Here is a 21,098-nt window from a genome sequence, read left to right as displayed (position 1 = left end):
CAATGCTTTACCCAATCCATTGAGATGTAAGAAAATTTCTGGGAAAGGAACTCTTATTTCTTTCCTGATTCACCCTAAGAATGTCGTCTCAAAGCCTGATATTAAAAAGAAAAAAAAAAGTCCTAAAGGAGGCAACATTTAACTGATTTAGAACGATGAACATTAAAAAGGATGTCTTAAGCACATATACATATACATATATACATAAAACTCTGATGAAAGAAATCAAAGAAGAATGTAATAAATAGATATTCCATGATCTTGGATAGTAGGATTCAATATTGTTAAGATGTCAGTTCTTTCCAACTTGATCTATAGATTCAATGTGGTCCCATTCAAAATCTTAGCAAGTTATTTTGTGGATATCAAAAAACTGACTCTAATGTTTATATGGAAAGGTAAAAGACCTAGAATAGTCACCACAGTATTGAAGGAGAAGAACAAAGTCAGAATCTGACATTATCTGACTTGAAGACATACTATAAAGCTACAGTAATTAAGACTTTGCGGTATTGGCAAGAGAATAGGCAAACAAATCAATGGAACAGAATAGAGAGCTCAAAAATAGGTCCACACAAATACAGACAAAGGAGCAAGGCAATATAATGGAGAAAGTATAGTCTTTTCAACAAATGGTGCTAGAACCATTAAACACGCACACATTAAAAAAATGAATGCAGACTCAAACCTAATACCCCTTCACAAAAATTAAGTCAAAATGGATAACAGACCCAATTGTAAAATGCAAAGCCATAAAAATCCTAGAAGATAAAATAGGAGAAAAACTAGATGACCTTGGGTTTGGTGATGACTTTTAGATACAACACCAAAGGCATGATCCAGGAAAAAAATAATTAATAAGCTGGGCTTCATTAAAATTAAAAACTTCTGCTCTGTGAAAGACACTGGAAAAAGAATGAGTAGACAAGTCATAGACTCGGAGAAAATATTTGCAAAAGACATAGCTGATAAAGAACTATTTCCAAAATATATAGAGAACTGTTAAAAACTCAATAATAAAAAACAGAGAGTTCAAATAAAAAATTGGCAAAAGATCTAAATAGACATCTCACCAAATATGATACAGAGATAGCAAATAAATACATGAAAAGATGTTCCATGTCATACGTCATGAGGAAAATGCAAATTAAAACAGCAATGAGGGGATTTCCCTGGTGGTCCAGTGGTTAAGACTCCACACTCCCAACACAGGGGGCTGGGTCTGATCCCTGGTCAGGGAACTAGATCCCACATGTCACAACTAAGAGCTCACATGCTACAACTCAAGATCCTGAGCACTGCAACTAAAAGATCCCGCAGGCGGCAACAAAGATCCTGAGTGCCAAATAAATAAATAAATATTTAAAAAATAAAATAAAACAGCAATGAGATACCATTACACACCTATTAGAATGATGAAAGTCCAAAACACTGACAGCACCAAAAGCTGGCAAGGATGTGGAGCAAGAGGAACTCTCATTCACTGCTGGTGGGAATGCAAAATAGTACAGCCACTTTGGAAGACAGTTTGGTGGTTTCTTGTAAAATTAAATATACTCTTACCATATAATCCAGCAATCATGCTCCCTGGTATTTACCCAATAGAGTTGAAAACTTATGTCCACACAAAAACTTGCACATGGATGTTTTACAAAAGCTTTATTCACAATTGCCAGAACTTCAAGCAACCAAGATGTCCTTCAGTAGGTGAAAGGATAAATACATTATGGTATGTCCAGACAATGGAATATTATTAAGCATTTAAAAACTTACGAAAAGACATGCAGGAACCTTAAATGCATATTACTAAGTCAAAGAAGCCAATCTAAAAATGGCACATACCATATTATTCTAACTATATGATGTTCTGGAAAAGGCAAAACTATGGAGATAATAAAAAGATCAGTGGTTGCAGGGGTTGGAGGTAGTTAAGTGATGAAAGGTGGAGCACGAAGGATTTTTAGGGCAGTGAAAATATTCTGTATGATACCATAATGATGGATACATGTAATCTATAGAATGTACAAAGCCAAGAGTGAACTGTAATGTAAACTATGAACTTTGAGTGATTACGATGTGCAATGTAGGTTCATTAATCGTAACAAATATACCCCTCTGGGGAGGGATGTTGATAATGAGGAAGACTATGCATATGTGGGTGCAGGGGGTAAATGGGAAATTTCTGTACTTGCCCTCCAATTTTTCTGTGAACCGAAAACTGCTCTAAAAAAATGTCTTAAGAAAAAAAGAAAAAGAAATGAGCTGTTAAACCATGAAAAGACACAATGGAATCCAAATGCATATTAGTAAGTGAAAGAAGCCAATATGAGATGGCAACATACTAAATGATTCCAACTACATGATGTTGTGGAAAAGGCAAAACTATGGCAAGAGTAAACACATCAGAGGTTACCAGGGGTTAGAGGAAAAGTAAGGATGAATAGGCAGAGCTATTCTGTATTATACTATAATGGTAGATACAAGTCATTATGCATTTGTCCAAACCCACAGAACATACAACAACAAGAGTGACTCATCATGTAACTATGGTCTTTGGGTAATAACTGATGTGTCCATGTAAATTCCTTGATTGTAACAAATGTACTGTTGCGGTGCGGGATGTTGACAGCTGGGGGGCTGTGCATGTGTGGGAACTCTCTGTACATTCCACTCAATTTGGCTGCAAACTCTAAAAGTAGTCTGAAGTCAGCATAGGTAATACCGAAAAACTACATTTTTTAATCAGTTATAAACAACCAGTAAGAGTTAATGGTATTCTTCTTGATTGTCCAATAATGTTGAAACAATGAATATATTCAAAACAAAAATGGTGATGCCCGGTAGAATAAACTTGATTAGCTAAATACAGTGACTACCTTTTCATCCTCATTTTCAATTGCCTTTGCATTAGGATACTATAGGCAGAAATGAAAGCAGGAACAAGAAAGAGGAAAATAAACCAGTGTGATGAAAGCAAAGAAATGTTACAGAAATGAGGATTTCAGATGAAGTAAAAGGGGAAAAAATAAGGTACCAATCACAGAGATCATGGATTGGATGTGTTAACCAATTAATCAATGGTTCTATCAACTTCTGATAAAGATAAATATTTCTAAGAATAAAAAAATGTAATGAAAAAAGTGGGACATAATAATTGAGAAAATGCTATGTGATTTTTAAAATATAAAAATACCAGCTTAGTAACAAAAATGCTTTTCAAGAGTTATGTATATAATTAGATGTTCTGCAGTTGTCAGGTACTGGGGACACCTAAGGAAAAAAAAAAAAGGAAATGCACCATATTTATTCAGTGTCAGTGAGTACTGTACCTTAAAGAAGTAATATTCTTTTCTGCAAGAGGGCAAATGGATAGAGAAGACCAAAGCAATACCAAAACAGTGTGAATACTGAGCTATTTAGGTAGAGGTGAACATACAATGGCTAATGTATTTAAACCAGAATTTGGTGGTTTTGATTTTTTTGTGTGTGCCCATGGCAGCAAAAGTAGCAGAGACCTAGAAGAGGCTCCTTTCAGTGGGTCTGAAAGATGTCTGGATAGTTTAGCTTCATTCTCTTGAGGTTTACCAGTTTTTTGGTAAAAGGTCACCAATAGTCATCTTTCAGCCCAATTCAATCACCTCTTTTCAACCTTGTCTTTTCTAGTTTTTCTAGAGAAATGGCACCAAATATTATTCTCTACTTTTGGAAATTCTTGCTGATTGAGAGATTACTGGGGTTCCCATTTTTCTCCTTCCTTTGCCAATCATTGATTCTCTTGGTTCTTCAGATTCTCTATCATATATATGACTGTGGGTGTGCCTCAAGACACTTGATGACAGAACACGAAAGATGCAGACTTCTTCCAATCATTTATGCCTCAAGGAGCAGAGCTTTTAATCACAGGGTCTAATCTAGGCCTTAACTATTCCACAAAACATTTTAAAATTGACTTCTGCTGTGTTTTGACAATCAATGTATTTAAAATAAAACTATCACACTTTTTGCTTCATTTTCCATCTTTCATTTGTACGACTGTCCCCCTGTATATTTTTGGAAAAGGTTTAATTTGTCCTTTTCTTCTCCTCTTAAACTTTGTATAATGAAGATCCAATTTATCCTCAAACCTTTCCCCTAAGGCTGATGCTCAATAACCTAATTCTTAATTTTCTAGATGATTTAATATTTGGTTATACACCGTCCTGTCTTCTCCTTGATTAATGTATATATGATTCCCTTTGCAAATGAACTGCAAACTCTTCAGCAATGTAATATCTTTTACATAATATACAGCTCTTAAAACTATAAACGTCTGCAGAATTCTCAGTTACTGATTGAGGATTTGAAAAAAATCACTTTTTTTACCCTTTCATTTGTTGTTATAGAATTACATCTATAGAGACAATGCACATATCTCAATTTTCTCTTTAAATCACTGTGAATTAGATTTACTTGCCTTGTCCTCCAAGTGCAATTCTAAAAAGCGAAGGTAAGCCACAGGTGCAAATGCATCAGCTGAATGTGTGACTACTTCTGATGAATCCCTGAAATAAAAAAATGTTATAATACATTTATCTAGTATGCAAAATCTGTTTTGTGGCAAGTTGCTCCTACTAGTGACTAGAAAAGACCAAAAATCCTCATTTATTTCCACTAGTATACTATTGTATACATATTTACTACATAATTAATGATTAACATCTACTTTTAATAATCCAATATTTAATTGGGGAAAAGATTGAGAATATTAAACTTTCAAAAATAAGTAAAGACCTTTTCATCTTTATGAGGACACACAGTTCAACTTTCAGGTTCACTCAAAGCTCTCTGAACAGTTTTACAACTTGAAACTTCAATTTCATTTTCACAAATTTGGTTGGTATGGGCTACCATTAAACAGTAGTGCTTTATCTTCATTATTCTTTTCATTTTCAAGAGGTAATTCATCCAGTGTTTCACACAAAATCTCAATTATCCTTCACAAAGGCAGTACTGGTGATGGTTTTAAGCTCTAGATGAACTCTTCACACTGCAATATCATTGTTATTAAAATTGATTGTCTGACATAGCAATTACCACATTCAGGTAAAATAGTATGAACTGCTTGCTGGCACCATATGGATACATGTAAATTAACTCAACTTTTATCAAAGATACCCTGTAAAGCACATATGAATAACTAAGATTATGTGTGAAGTTCTAATAACTAATTATTTTTTATTGTTGTTTATTAAGAAAGCAATAGTGTTTTTGTATTTTAACTCAAATCCTAAAAGCAGAAATTTCTCATATCTCTTTAATGCCTTAGGAACTAGTTCCAATGTTTATATTAGTACATTGTTAGCACTTTAACCATTGTTGTTCAGCAAAATAAATTCTTATTTTGATTCTTTTCCACTAATGTAAAATATTTTTGAATTAACTTCTATAATGCAAAGTTATTTAGCGACAATAGAAGAAATCTCAAAAGACTAGGATCCAATATATTAAATTTTCATGAGCAAAATATGCTTACTTTTCACTTGAAAGATCAGAGATAGAGAAAAAAGTTGGATGGTAAAAAAAAAAAATCAACTACTATTCATGAACCGTTAGTATCAAATACGTATCTTGTTAGTGCTTTAAAAAATTACATTAAAACAGGCTTCTATGACTTTAAAAGAAAAACATTATAATCGGGATCATGAAAGAAAGTAATAACCTGCCTTCACAGACTACCTAACCGAAAAATGCCTCAATGTATAATGAGCAAGAGGAGAAAGAGAAAGAAAAGAGGAGACCCTCTTGCTTTCTACCACCTGTCTCTCTGCCTTGTTAACTCTAGTCTAGTCGTCTTGTCTATTTACTCCTGAGTTGTGTGTTCTGGTCCTATCTTGGTTCCTCAATAGATTCAAATTCTAGTTCCTGTGTATGACCTCATTCTTACATTAAATTTCAATCCCTATGTTCCCAATCCCAGCTTTGGAAACTGATCCTAAGCCTCAATAATGCCTGATGTAGGCAGCTTGGTCTTGATATCCTTGACAATGGGTACACCAAAACCATGATTAACCTGAACCAGTGATGTGTCAGTGGAAAGGGTTTCGGGCCCTCCTTTCTCTTGACAGTTATTCCCACTAGAAACAGAAGATTGACAGCAAATAGCTCACTTAATTGATACAATTACTGCATTCTGAACCAAGATTGTTATCCAGAGAAAATATATAACATTCTGAACACTAAGTGAAGAGGAATATGGTTTTTATGGATTCTATTAAATCCATAATCTCTAATTGACTAACGTCATTTCTTTCAGTTATACAAAGCCAGAATCAACTGGGAGACAGATAATAGATTCAAATAAATGGCTTTTAGCTTCAAACAGAATAATGCCACTACTGCTCTGCTTTTCTTTCATAAACTCACCTGAAACTCAACTTTTAAGAGTCTCTGGTTTCTGTCTGCTTCATGGATTTCTCTGAAACCTAGAGCAGAATCTGCTGGAATACCCTCAGAGAGACCCAGAAAATTAAGAAAAACTCTACAACAGCAAAAATGGTTTCCAGTTGGCTACCCTCCTCCTCTTTCCCTATTAATACCAGTAATTAGTGCAGCCCCTTCCTCTTACACAACTGAGGTTTCTCAGTAGCCAAGAGCTGGATCCCATGCTCCCTTTCACTGCTGTGTTAGGCTTATCCCTAGTTATGACTTCAAAAGGGCAAGCTAGCTGAGTCAGGTCTGAGTCTCTCTTCCCTGACTATAGGCTCTCTCTCAAGTTAAGAGATCAGGCCCTAACCCTCTCACTTCAAAATACTGAATTTTCTCTTGAGGCTCAGCCACGGTCTTGGTTCCTACTTCCCCTCTGCAAAGACAACTGCACGCAGATATTCCCCGTGGGCTCACACTTATCCTCACAAGACATTTCCAACATCATTTCCGTGAAGGCTTGCCTGACATCTTCAGACAGTGCTAGTTTTCTGCTTTATGTGCTTTGGTAATGCATTTACAGACCTTTCATAACACATCCACTATAATTATGTGTCTGTGTGCTTGTCTTCCTTCTTAGAGAGGGACCAGGTTTTGTTCATCTTTGTCTGCCTCTCTCCCCACACTCCACCTCTGGCTCAGTGCAGAATACACTGCCTTATTTTCAAGCATTTGTTGAATAAACAAATAATTGTATAGTTTAACTTTAAGTATCTTTATATTTACACAGTAACTATTGACACTATCAAAAACCCACACTGATTTTCCAATTACCAATCTTCACATGAATACGTACATTTTCATACATGCATACTGTATATATATGGATACATGAACATAAGCATACATGTATACCAATAACAATATATGGTTATCTCTAGCATAATAAAAATAATTATATAAATTTAAATACAAGGAAAATGGTTCATAAATTCTAATAAATTCCCAAGTGATACAGAATAGATATGAGAAGGCAGATAAGGAAAGTACTTGATTCATCCTCATGGCTAAATGCCATATTATGATGCTCTGGGCTGAGTTCTGTCTTGAATAGGTAGAAACGAGGAGTAAGTGGGGAAAATGAGAGCATAGTGTTTTAATCATAGAATTTAGTTCTTCTTTTCATCCCTCCTTCTTTCCCATTGTTTCTTCTATCCATCCATCCATCCCATACACAGCAACTCTGTAGCAGTAGTACATTAATATTGACAATTCAAATGGAAATATGGGGTTGTATCAAAGATTGACATTAAAATTGTGTTCATTAACAGTGAGAAGAAAATTATCACCTTCATTAATACATTGGGATTTTAGTTCTTTATTTTCAAAATACTGGCTATATTCCCCATGTTTTAGTTCTTACTTTTGATATGCATACACATATATTTCAAAGTAAGAAATAAAAAGAAAGTAGGTTTTTTTAAAAAAAATTATTTCTTTTAGGCTGCGTTGGGTCTTCATTGCTGCGCGCGGGCTTCTCTCTAGTTGCGGCGAGCAGGGGGTGGCACTCTGTTGCGGTGCGCGAGCTTCTCACTGCGGTGACTTGTTGCACAGCATAGGTCCTAGGTGCGCAGGCTCAGTAGTCGTGGCTCGCGGGCTCTAGAGCGCAGGCTCAGCAGTTGTGGCTCACGGGCTTAGTTGCTCCACGGCATGTGGGATCTTTCTAGACCGGGGCTCGAACCCGTGTACCCTGCATTGGCAGGTGGTTTCTTAACCACTGCGCTACCAGGGACACCGAGAAAGTAGGTTTTTTATTTGAGGATCTACAGTTGTCCTCTTTTCTTTATTTTCTTTTTTCTTGTTTTTTTTTTTTGGCGGTACGCGGGCCTCTCACTGTTGTGGCCTCTCCCGTTGCGGAGCACAGGCTCCGGACGCGCAGGCTCAGCGGCCATGGCTCACAGGCCCAGCCGCTCCGCGGCACGTGGGATCCTCCCGGACCGGGGCACGAACCCGCGTCCCCTGCATCGGCAGGCGGACTCTCAACCACTGCGCCACCAGGGAAGCCCTGTCCTCTTTTCTTAAAGACTAGGCTGCAATTCTTTTTGTCAAGGTTCCTCAGGAAAAAACCCTCATTTTCTGATCTAAAAATTTGCATCTAGAGGTGAGTAGTCACATCCTAATTGATGTGAAAAGTAAACTGTAAAATGTTCTAGTCAAAAATTTAAAAGATTACTTCCACACAAAGACTGTTATACCAGTGTTTCCTACAAGATTTTAAAAATGTTAGTTGGAATTCGGGGCAAAATGTATCTCATAATAGACTTCTAGAACCACCCTAATTTGTCTAAATTATTTCATTATACAAGAGATTCTATCTGTGTCTTTGAAAAAAAAAACCACACCTAATTATAATCAAATCATTTTGCATGCAAAAGTTTATTTTTTCTCCTCATAGTCTCCTTTTCTAACATAAAATTTGAATTAGACATTTAAAAGGGGATTCCTAATAATCAACTAGTTGTATGCTAACTGTGGAAGATCACTACTATGTCAAATATAACAGGAGAAATTATTAACTTTGTCCCCCCAAACACATTCTAACTGACAGGATCCAGTATGATTAACCGTCAATTGTTAACAAGTAGTTACCAGGTCTAAACTTATCTTTTAATTGTGTCACATGGAAAACTATCTCTAAATAAAATTAATTTATATACAGTTTTAGAATGTGCAATGCATATTCATTCACATCATCACATTTAGTGCTTATCAGATAGGTATAAGGACATTTTCTATTTTAAAGAGAAGGAAAGATTTTGTATATAGTAGGTGACATTCTTTTTCCATTCAACTACTACAAGCTCTAGTTATAACCTAAGAAAGGAATACATAAAAGTGAAATAGGATATTTAAAACTAAACAATAAATGAAAAATTAATTCCATGATATTTAACGTTTATCAGTGCCTACTACTGTGTGTTCTGAGAGTTCAGATATGAGGACAAGCACTGGAAGTAGTAACAACCAAAGCCTTTAAAATTGGAAGGATTTAGCAAAGTGGGGATAAATGGGAAGGCAATCTAGAGAAAAGAAATCGAATAAGAAAGTTATGAAGTTGAGGTGAGGCAGAACCTATGAAGAAAAAAATCAAAGAACGCGCTTAAGCATCAGAATCAGATTAGTGAGTAGCTGATAACTGAGTAAGAAAGAAATGTCAGTTCTTCCCCTTCTGTTCTCAAGGTACACACACGTATGTTAGCACTTCCAGTATTGCTGATGTGCCTCTCCATTCTTACAAAAGAACTTTTACAGAGCAGGGTGGCAGCTTGCAGAGTTCCACCCACATAATTATCCTCAACAAATGATTATCCAGTTAATTGAACAGCTCATTTTGGCACTAGAGGGTTCTAATACACCTTCCCTGACATCCTTCTCTTCAACAGCATGATTAACTCCCATCATGTCATTGCCTCAGTCAGGTTGAGGTTTCTCTGTCTACACAATGATGAGGTGAAAGATTCATTTTTCAGGTCTAAAGTACTATGATAAATAAACCTTATGGTTATGTAGTGTAAAGCAGCACATTTCTTATAATTCTATGTTGTCCATAAAGAGTTCTGGGTGCTCCAGGACCTCAAGTTGTGCAATGAACAGGAAGAGTATTATTCTTTGGCCTTCTTTCTCTTATTGTGCTTTTTATTTTTTTCTAATTTGGTTAGTCTAATAAGTATATTGCAAGTTTCCTATTATACTATAATTTCACCCTAGCATGGAAATGTTTTTCTTAAGTAACCAAACAGTATTATTTCATAGAAGTAATACCTAAGGCACAGTTCATTCAATGAATTGTTCTGTGATCACTGAAGCCACAAGAAATACCTCTCGTTTATGAACTTATTCTTCTGACTCTTATCCTCTACCATTTTGTGTCACAATTTTATGAAGGTGTGTCTTCCTTCCACCCTTCTGGAGACAGGAACTATGTTTCAACATCAGTGGTGCCCAGTAGAATGCTTTAGACATAATAGGTACTTGATATATATTTGCCAAATATATTATTATTATGTTCGATGATTATTAATGGAAAACAAATTAGAAGAAATGAGAGAAGCAAGAGTGGGTGAATATTGCACAGGGTAATGGAGAGGTCTTGGCTATGTTTCCCAAGATAAATGTAACTTTTAGAAAGTTCACCTGGAGTTGTCTTAACTTCTTAGAACATTCTTTCCCTCATTATTAATATGTACAAAGAAGTCACCTTTCAGTGTTGAAAATATTAAAGCTGTCCATTCGATACAAGATTCTAGTCTTTCATCAGATGAGGTTTCTGAAATCAAGCATAATTCTGACAACCTTTTCAAGAAGCTGAAGAGCTTAGGAAAAGCAAATAAAGTACTCTCTTAGCATATGAGAGGAGTGATATAAATTAGAGTATGGATAATAATGTTAACAAACTGAAGAAAGTTCCTACTTTTTGCCACACGAATTTTAACAATTTATGGCAAAGAAATCACACTATTCACCATAAAACAGAATTCATTTAAAAACAAAGTTTATATGTAAAAATAACCCCAAATAATTGAAGAGAAATGTTTAGTATTACCATTCTAAGTTATTAAAGCCAAGAAAAAGGAAAAAGAGAACGGAGTTAATGGAACCCACAGGCTACTGATGTGGCAGTTTATCAAATGTAGCTGTAATGAAAGATAAATAACACAGGCAATTCACACTTCATGAAAGGATAAAAGTGTCAGTGTGTAGGTACCAGTTTTACTGTAGGCCATAATCAGCAAGTAAATGAAAGTGCAATGTCTAAAAAGTTTATAGGCTTCTATGAAGGCCTCGTCTTGTCATGTATTGATTTAGGTATTCAGACGACTTCACTGGTATTAAACAAATTGAGTGTTTGTGAACTTGGAGGACATGTTCTATTTCTCTTAACAAAAGTTGCCTCCAGCTTAATGTTACGTTGCTTCCATCACTTAAATTTGAGGAAGGGGAAGAAAATGCTGAAATGATATCTTACACAATTATTTTCTTCTTAAATAGAGGGCAGTCCAAAGTGAACGTTTCATACTCTCCACCTTCTCCACAAACATGGACTCCGTACTTCTTAGAAAGCTGAAAATAGGGGAAAAAAAGAAAAAGAAAAAGAAGGAAAGAAACAGGAATCTTAAAATTAGTTAGCAAAAATGTTCACTTAACTTATTTTGTCCTAAAAAATATCCATGCCAGAAACTTTAATTCCAAAATAGATGGTGAGCTACAGGAAAATAACTGTATATTTCTGCTTAAAATATGTGTTTAAAACCATATGAAAAATGTTATCATAAAGCATAGCAGTTTTAATAATCACCAAACCCTTATAAAAAGATGTAAGCGACCAACATTTTTGTGTATAATGAGAAAGCTTAAAGATTACTATAAAGTTTAGGAATGCCACTAGCTTTAGCTTCAAAGGGAGGCTAAGGGGGAAAGATACTAAGTAATTACGCAGTAAATGAGAATATATGCAGCCAAACTGTGCTTTCCCCTGCCCTTTGACGTATATGTAGAAGGGGAAAAAATGTTGTGTTTAGAGCATCTCAGAGACACAGAGAATGTAATCTAAGGCCTTTCCTTGGGCCTGTTCACACAAAGAAGCCATAAACATGGTTATTATGCTTAAGGTTATTATTAATAGTAAAGTTCCAAGGGTATCAAGAACTAATGAAGTTCCAACGCTGCAGACAAGCCCTAGGAAAGTATAACTCCCAGAAAGGCTGGGATAGCTTATAATGTTGTCTGATTAAACCTGAAATTAAAACACACAAGTAAATAAGCAAAGAAACAAAAAAATTCCCTGTGCTTTGCATTGAATGTAAGCTGTGTTATTTAAATGATACTGAGAGTAAAATCATCTCTTATCTGGTTGGTACATGGCTGGAATCAGTGCTGGGGAGCACTCTCACTGGCTTGCCATAGAATCTTCCTGCTCTCGTGCGGAGGCTTTAGCACTATGATTCCATCTCCTTCATTCTGAATTTCATAGCTTTCCCTGCTTACAGTCTCTCCCAGCCCAAAGGAAGAGCGACTCCATTGATGTTCTCTGTTACTGCCAGTGCTAGGACTGTGGCCTAAGTCTTTGTTTTTACCTGCACAGTTACACATTTATTTATTTGGTTATTTTTGTGGTTGTGCTACCATTCCAAATCCATTACATTTCAACTATTGACTACGTGCCCTTCGGGATTTAAAGCACACATCTATGAAAATTCTACTACTCCCTCTAAGGATCAATAGTAATGTGGATGACCTGTAAAGGCAAACAGCAAGAAAAGTGAAGGAAAGAAAATGGGGTGGCATTTTCTATAAGAACTCACATGAGCAAAGTGGATAAATGAAGTAGGGAATCAGCAAGGCAGAATTACGGCAGCTGGTCCTTATGAGAGCAGATAACAGGAATACATTACTGTGGTAAACCAAATTAAATTAATGTCTGCTTTGCAATAAAAAATGTAGGAATAATAATGGGATGTGGATTTCAGGGGTGTTTCCTTGTTCTGTCAGCTGGTGCCTGACCCCTTCTGTGCTGATCTCCCTTCACTGGTCTTCCCATTCTAACAACTGTCTACCAAGTGAACCTTCTACTCTCATCTTTATGGACAGTCTTCTTATGTGGGAGTATACCTTAACAATCACTGGCTTCCTTTTATTAGAAAACCTTTCACTGAAGCTTTGCAAAACTTCTATAATCTACCACCAAAGAATAACTGGATTTTTAAAAATTAAAGTTGCATGGCTGTTATCCTACTGATATCCTTTTATTAGTCCCTAGTAAAAGTAATGCGAGCTGCTATGTTAATCCAACATAGTACTAGGAAATCTAAAATATGGATGCATCCAGTGATATTTCCAGTTCATGTAAAATATTTCCATAATATTCATCCAATCAGTTCTTCAACAAATATTTATTTAACAGTGATTATTTGGCAGGCCTTGCTAGATGAAAAAGATCCAAAAGTAAACAAGACAATGTCCCTGGTCTCCGGAAGCTTCCTAAATATACTGCACCTTATATTTTAATACCACAATATGATGAAACAGTGATGTCGCTTCTATAAATAATATGTGCAATCTCTTCTCCCCACTACTACTGGTTCACCAGCATGGACACAGATTCCAAGTAAAGAAATTTGGGTAAAGAGCCCAGTGGTTTTTATGGCTGATGAACCAAGAAGTAGTCTGTGAATCCTTAGGATGTCTTTTGCAGCCCCTCTAAACTCTACTAGCTTCAAGCTCTAGTAGACGCAAGTATCTAGAAAATTCGATCTTTATTGGCTGACTTTTAGCCAGTTCCAAGTCCCTTTGATGTTCTGAGAGACCTCAAGAAGCAAAGTTTATGCTAGCCACTTTCTTTAAGCCATTTTCTTTATCTAAGACATAGCACCCTGTTAGAAATCAACATCCTGGTAGCACAAAAGCATGATGTATGCATGTGATAAAAAAAGGGTCAGTTTAGGTAGTAGAGAATTCAGATGTGTACATTCCAGAGACATATTTGTGGTACACAACATTCAATTTACTTTTCTAAAACATGTAGGATAGTGTTACTCATATCTATACTATTCACAGAAAGTAGCAACTTTATTCTAACATGTTTCAGGTCTGTGTTTGGGTTTCAACTCAAAATTAGCATTACTGTATGCCAGCACTTAATCACTCCAAATACAGTTTTTGCAGTTCACTTTGATAAGTTTCTCTGTCAATTTCATTGTAACTGAAAATACTAAATAGGTAACAGTTTTTCTAAGGTTTAGTTTCTCACTGAATTATCAGGATTCTTTCCATAATTTAAGTACAAATGATAGCAATCTATATTGAAAATTAAAAAATATTTTTCATATTGCTATTTAACCATTAAGGTCTAATGTCCATTAATTATTAAAACATTGTTAAATAGTTTCAGTTAGTATGTAAAAAGTGGAAGTAGACAGTTGTTATCACCGTAACACCAAAAATATGCCAGATAGGCTACAAAGCAACCATGCCTTTGTGTTTTACCTACAGAGATCCGAGAATGCAAAGAAGTCTGGATGAACTAACTGCAGATCAGGGTAAGCCTTTCCTAGATGAGTGAAAATCCATGGTCACTTTCCTAATGGGGGAACAGACAGAGTAGAAGCAAATCTACGCTGACGTCTATCAGCGTATACAAAAAGCCAAACTCTTATGGCCATCTGTGGACCTCTGTGATGGACTATTAGAGTCCTGAGGAGACCCAGGGAGTGTGTATAGGCTGCCAGTTCTTTTTCACAGTCTTAACTAAGTGTACACAGTAGCTACATGCAGAGAGCTAGGGCCAGGGCAGAAAAGGGGAGAGAGATCCCTTTGAGAACACCTGCCTATCAAGTCTTTTCTACTTAACTTTCACTGTACCAAGAACTGGTGACAGGGCAGGAAGACAGAGAGATTTCAGCCAAGACTTGGAAAGCCAGAGAGGAGGCAGGGAAAGGCCAACAGCAGTAAGCCCTTGAAAAGGCAAAAAAAAGACCAAAAAAAAAAAAAAACTGGTAGCAGGACTTTAAAGCAGGGGGACGGGGTAGGGGGGAGAAGGAGAGAGAGAACTCTAGACTCAGTGGAGCACAGATCACATGCCCTGATAAAGGGAGAGACCTTATCCTGCTTTCAAAACATTTCAAACACGTAGTAAACTGAAACAACTCAAACCAGACCCAGCTCAACTGGAGATCAGACTAAAGAGAATAAATACCACAAACTAGCTGTCAGACAGAGGAAGGGGTATGACTTTTCTGGAGTGAATATTTACTTCAGTCTCTACTGTTCTTTTTTATTCAATATCTACCATAATATATATAAAACAAATTAGATGAACAGTGAAAAAGTTAAAAATGTGACCTGTAATCAAGAGAAAAACAAACAAAACAAAAACAGACCCACACAGTAACCAAATATTGAACCCAGTAGATAATGACTTTAAACATAAATACTATAAATACATTAAAGATTTACTGGAAAACATAGACAAAATTTATGAACAGAGAGTAATTTTAGCACAGTTGGAAAACTAGGGATAGACAGCTGTAGGTTCATATTCTAGCTCCAGCACTTACTGAGTACTGGACCCGGGATGAATTGATTAAGTTCTCTGAATTTCCATTTCCCTAGGTAATACCTGCCCTTTGGGGGATGTTGTATTAGAAGATATAATACATACAAAGCTTTTAACCCAGTGCCTAGTGCACAGGAAGCAGTCGACATATGTTATCTTTTCTCTATTAATTTGCTATTCCCTTGGACCTTCTGCTCTTTATCTATATACTCCCATCTTTGAGGACCATGACCCCTACTATATCTATTACCTCTACTGCAAATGGCTCTCGAAGTGAAAACCCTAGCCATCAACCTCTCTCCCATGTATTCGCTCCCCCCATAACAAACGTTTATTGAGTGTTTTACTTGGGAGCATTGTTGTCTTACTTCAATGTGAATAAAACACAGTTCTTAATGTTTTCCTCAAAACCTTCTCTGCCTGCTCAATTTCTGTTCAATCAAGCTTAAAATACTGGAGTAGAACTTAATTCCTTCCTTTCCTTCTGCCACACAGCCTACATTTTAAATTTTTCATGAATTCATTTATTGAATCTACAAATATTCACTCAGTACTTATTACGTGCCAGATGCTCTTCTATACACTAGGCATATGGCAGTGAATGAGAAAATGTATGCACTCCCTTCCATTCTAACATCCTTACTGATCACTTTGCATTTGAACTATTACAATAATCTCTTGTCTTCCTGCTTTATATTCACCCCTCCCAATCTACCCTACATGTTATCAACACACTAACTTTCCTTAACAATATGAGATGGCATTCATCCACTCAAAAACTTTTTGTGTTTGATCATTGCCTATTCAATGGAAATCAAGCTCTGTAAACTGAGAGTCAGACTTCAGCCATTTGGTCCCATCATTCACAAGAATACCAAGACATAAAGCTAATACACTGAATGGGAAAATAAAGTAAAATAAAGATTCAAAAGAATCTTGACTGGCTGGAAAAAAAACCCAAAAGATTAAATCTTAAAAAGTGAAATATAATGTGATAAACATAAACCCCAACAGGCAATTTCCTTCTCTTCAACTTATAGAAATCACTCTTATTATTGCCTGTGGGATTGTCCTATGCTGCCTTGTGACATATTTCTGTATTGCATTACTATGTACCCCTTGAATTTAAATGTTTCTCATGAGACTATAAGTTTCTAAATTTCTTAAACCCTCTCATAATTTTTTCCTAGCAGTGTGTAGCACACAGTACACAATGACCAAATGGCTGTCTTCTCCATGGTTCAGATACCCTGTATACTCCCAGAAAAGGGTCCAATTGGCATGTACTGACAGGTATAGTTTCAGACACAAAGTAAGCCATTCCCAAACAGAATTATGAAGTAAAAGGGAGGAGTGATACCGAGCAGGGCCCTGTGGGCCTTCTGGGCACAAAGCCTTTCTGTGTCTCCCATTTCTGTGATTATAGGAAATAGCCTTCATTCAGCCTCCATGACCTTCCCTGAGTTCCAACATGCAGATTCAAGCAGTTGTTAATTAGGGAAGGGAGGGGATATGAGACAAGGGAGAAACAAAACAGTTAAGAGAAACAATAGTGCAGCCTTGGCACAAGGTCCTGGTTCCCCATCAAAGGATACACACAATAATATCTTTGAGCTGTTTTGCAGATACTGAAATCCCCTCCAGGTGGGAGAAGTTAACGGTTAATGATGGTATGCTGCCCACAAGCATGTAGACCCCAGACCAGTTGGAACCTGAAGGTTGATGAGGCTGACTCCTACTTACCTTACCACCAACCCATCAGAAGAATGTCCACGAGCTGATCACACCCTCTTTGAACCATTACTATAAAACTTCTCACTGTCCTCTCCAAGTTGGGACACATAGCTTTTCGAGGCAGGAGCCCACTGTGTCTCCCTTTGTCTGGCAAAGTAATAAAGCTATCCTTTTCTACTTCACCCAAATCTCTGTCTCCGAGATTTGATTCGGCACCAGTGTATGGAGAAGCTGAGCTTTCGGCATCAGGAGAAAGTTACTAATTTCTTTTTCTATATCGTTAGAAATAGGATAAAAATTTTCTACTTTTGGAACTCTAAAACTGAATAAAATTTACACATGGTTGTCAATGTTTTTCTTATCTGATTACCCACTGAATCAGGGATGTCACTATTTTTCCCCGTTTTTAACCATTTGGGGAATGTTATCTAGAAAAAGATTCAGATCAGATGGCCACTGGATATGATTAATACAGCTGTTATTCTGTCTGACATCAGTCAAACTGGTCCCATCCTTTGTATAAATACAAAGGTATAAAGCTAACACATCAATAAAATAAAATAAAATTTCAAAAGGATCTTGACCAGCTGAAAAGAAATATGTTGCTGTTTTCTAGCCAGTTAAATTATTTTTGATAAAATAATAAGATCATTTTTTACTTATTTCACATTATAATTTCCATTGTATACAAGTATATTCCTTGCTTCACATATATCTAAATTGTGCTGTGTTCTCTTTTGGATAAAATTTTTATGGAAGGTGAACATTAATTTTCCAACTAACTATTGTTAAGATAAGCTTTCTAAAACACATTTTGAACAGATGTGGCTGACTTGGGTCATTTCATGGCTTATAAGAATGCCTTGGAGTCTGAGCATTTAAAAAGTGAATTCCTAGTAAATGAAAAGGAAATTACTTATATGATTCTATTTTTTCTGGCACATTTATTCATACAGATAAATATTCATATTCATAATAACTCCATTTGAGCTCTACTAATTATTGAACTGAAAAGGTTATGGGCATCATGATTTCCCTGTTTAATTTTTTTATCCTTTTAAAAGACTGTAGGGCTTCCCTGGTGGCGCAGTGGTTGAGAGTCCACCTGACGATGCAGGGGACACGGGTTCGTGCCCCGGTCCGGGAGGATCCCACATGCCGCGGAGCAGCTGGGCCCGTGAGCCGTGGCTGCTGAGCCTGCGCGTCCGGAGCCTCTGCTCCGCAATGGGAGACGCCACAACAGTGAGAGACCCGCGTAACGCAAAAAAAAAAAAAAAAAAAAGACTGTAATACCATAATTGTGAGAATTTCTTATTAAATCAAGATATTTTTTCTTTTAAACCTACCTCATTTGCTGTTACTAATCTTAAAACTGACAAAAAAAAGAAAAGGCCAAATGAAATTGCACTTCTCTCATCCCTCCTACCACCTAGAGAAAACCATGAGGTTTAAAAAACTCACCACAACTTCATTTTATAAATGATGTATTTAACATACAAAATAATTTCATGCTGCATATATTCATTCATAGCACTTATTAAAGAAGTATTTATTGAATGTCTACAGTAGGTCTGGCATTGTTTTAAGTGCTGGGGATAACAATAGGAGCAGACATAAATTCTGCATAAAACAGCTTACTGTCTGGAGGTACAGACATAAAGTTAAATAAGCAATTACAATAAAGGGTAGGGATTGCTTTGGTGGATGCATGAGATGCGGTGGGAGTATAAAGCAGGGGACCTAACTGGAAGGAACTCAAAAGGCTTCTCAAAGAATCTGAAGGATGAGTTAACCAGGAAAGTCTGGAGAGAGAGAGAGGGAAAGAGAAAGAGAAAGAGGGAGAGGGAGAGGGGAGAGAGAGAGAGAGAAGGCAGGAGAGAAGAAAACTCTTCCAGAAGGAACAGCATGTGTTAAGTCCCAGAGCACACGATGGGTACTAGAAATTGAAGTAAGTTTGGCATAGCTGAAACATAACTAGACGAGTAATAGTGGAGAGGTGAGGCTGAAAAACTAGAAAGAGGACAGATGTTATGGGGCTTCATATGCCATACTAAGCTATTATCCTCAGATCATTGAGAACCCATGAGGATGTTTTAAACAGAAAACTGACCTGATCTCAATTGTCTTTTAGAAACATCATTCTGGCTGCACAGTGGAGAATGGGCTGGAGGGCAGTAAGTCAAGAAGCAGAAAGAACTGAGAAGTTGCTGGAGGAATCTAGGCAGGAGGTAAAGCTTTCCTGAACTGGAGAAGTAGCAGTGAGGATGGACAGGAGAGGGCAGATATTTTGAGAGAGATTTTCTAGGCTGAAATAAGTGACTGGAGAAGTGAAGAAAGTTTAAAAAAAAGTGAGAAAAATTCCCAGCTTTCTGCATTGGGAAACTGGATGGATGGTGGTCCTGTTTACTGGTTTTTAGTATAAGTAGCAATGTGCTGGGACACTGTCTAATGACCTTATCTTTTTCAAATTTTATGTAGCATGTGGTACAACTGATGTCTCAAATCTTTGTGATTGTTTTCCTTAGGCTTCCATGTTACTGTATTTTCTAAGTTATTGCTAGGCTTCTCCAACTCCTTTCCCTCCTGCTGCTCCTAAATTATAAATAGCCCTCATGATTCTCTCTATAGTCTTCTTTATCAATTTATTCCCTCAGATAGCTTATGCAGTCCACGGGTTCAACCATCACCTTTACGTTATTCTGCTGCTGCAAATACGAACACTGTCACTACTAATTAAAGACAATTTGCTTTATGCCTTAAAGTTAAGAAAATGATGAAATTATCTTATTTAATCTTCAAAATAACTTTTAAGAATAAAAAAGAGCATCCGCTCTGAAATCAGATAGACTTAAAGCATAAATTCCGGTTCTGCAACTTCCCAGCTCTGTGACTCCGGAAAAGTAACTCACCCACTAAGTGATTCCTCATCTGTAAAATGTAAACATTAGTAGTAGCAACGTCATAGGCTTGTTAGATGGTTAAATAAAATAATGCATAAAAAGAACTTAGCACAGAGTATGGCACTTAGTAAGCACTTAGTAAATACACAGCTTAACTATAAAAGTAGGTAAAGCACATACTGTAGTGAGGCACAGTGAAAGCAGCATTGCATAACTCATTAAAAGCAGTAGCTTTGGAGACATACTGCCCTTGGTTCAAATCCTAGCTCTGTCACTTTGTAGCTACGTGATCTTAGGTCATGCAAACTCTCGGAGCCTCAGATTACTGATCTGTACAATGGAGATGACAACAGCATCTACCTCATAGGAGTGCTGTTTTCAGTAATAAAACCATGTGAAAAAAAAAGTCTAATATACTACACAGCATATAATATATACTCAATGAAATGGCTACTAATTTTATTTTTTCCCTTTTCCAGAGGTGAAAACTAGGTTGCTTTGCAAAGGTTATGTAGCTTAGAACTAAACAAACACAGAATTTAAAGTTGTGTCCTGACTCTGATAAATAACAAACCTTAGTCTTTAGCCTGAACATCTCAATTGTGTGCCAACCTCATAGTTTAAAAACATATGCCTTTGGTTTATATGTTATAATTTAAAACTCAGTATGTTTAAGACCAAGCTTATCATGTTCTTTCTCAACCCTGTTCTCCTCTGCAAAAATGTGTGCTTCTAATTTCCCCAATCATTACGTGTGGATTAATCTTTGATTCTTCCTTTCCCAGCTTCTGGCCATTTGGTGCTAGTTTCTTTTTCATTCTTCCATCAAAATCTTTCTTTTAGTTTTGTTCTCTCTCTCCATCCCTACTGTCAGCGGTTTCATGCTCTAAGCCCTCACACCTGTTTCCTATAAGAGCACCTTAGACTCTTTTTCATTTCCAATTTCTTCT

At 36.5% G+C, this 21,098-nt stretch overlaps 1 protein-coding gene across 10 annotated transcripts in view; it reads right to left on the bottom strand.

Moving 5' to 3' along the window:
• Positions 1-21,098, bottom strand: part of DPH6 (diphthamine biosynthesis 6) — a 442,679-nt gene that overhangs the window by 261,831 nt on the left and 159,750 nt on the right. For 9 of the 10 annotated variants that reach the window (XR_009563051.1, XM_060294493.1, XM_060294494.1 and 6 more), the window contains 2 exons: positions 11,429-11,523; positions 4,454-4,541 (listed from right to left, as the gene is read on the bottom strand). Coding sequence is in view for 9 of the 10 variants with exons in the window: in XM_060294493.1 (XP_060150476.1) it covers positions 4,454-4,541; positions 11,429-11,523 (183 nt within the window). In the remaining variant the exon portion in view is untranslated. Of the gene's footprint in view, positions 1-1,650; positions 3,271-4,453; positions 4,542-11,428; positions 11,524-21,098 lie in introns of those variants that run through there. The other variant, XM_030844248.2, reaches the window with a different exon arrangement.

This window comes from Globicephala melas, chromosome 2 (genome assembly GCF_963455315.2).
Source record: "Globicephala melas chromosome 2, mGloMel1.2, whole genome shotgun sequence".
Lineage (NCBI taxonomy): Eukaryota > Metazoa > Chordata > Mammalia > Artiodactyla > Delphinidae > Globicephala > Globicephala melas.
This window is presented reverse-complemented; position numbering and strand designations above follow the sequence as displayed.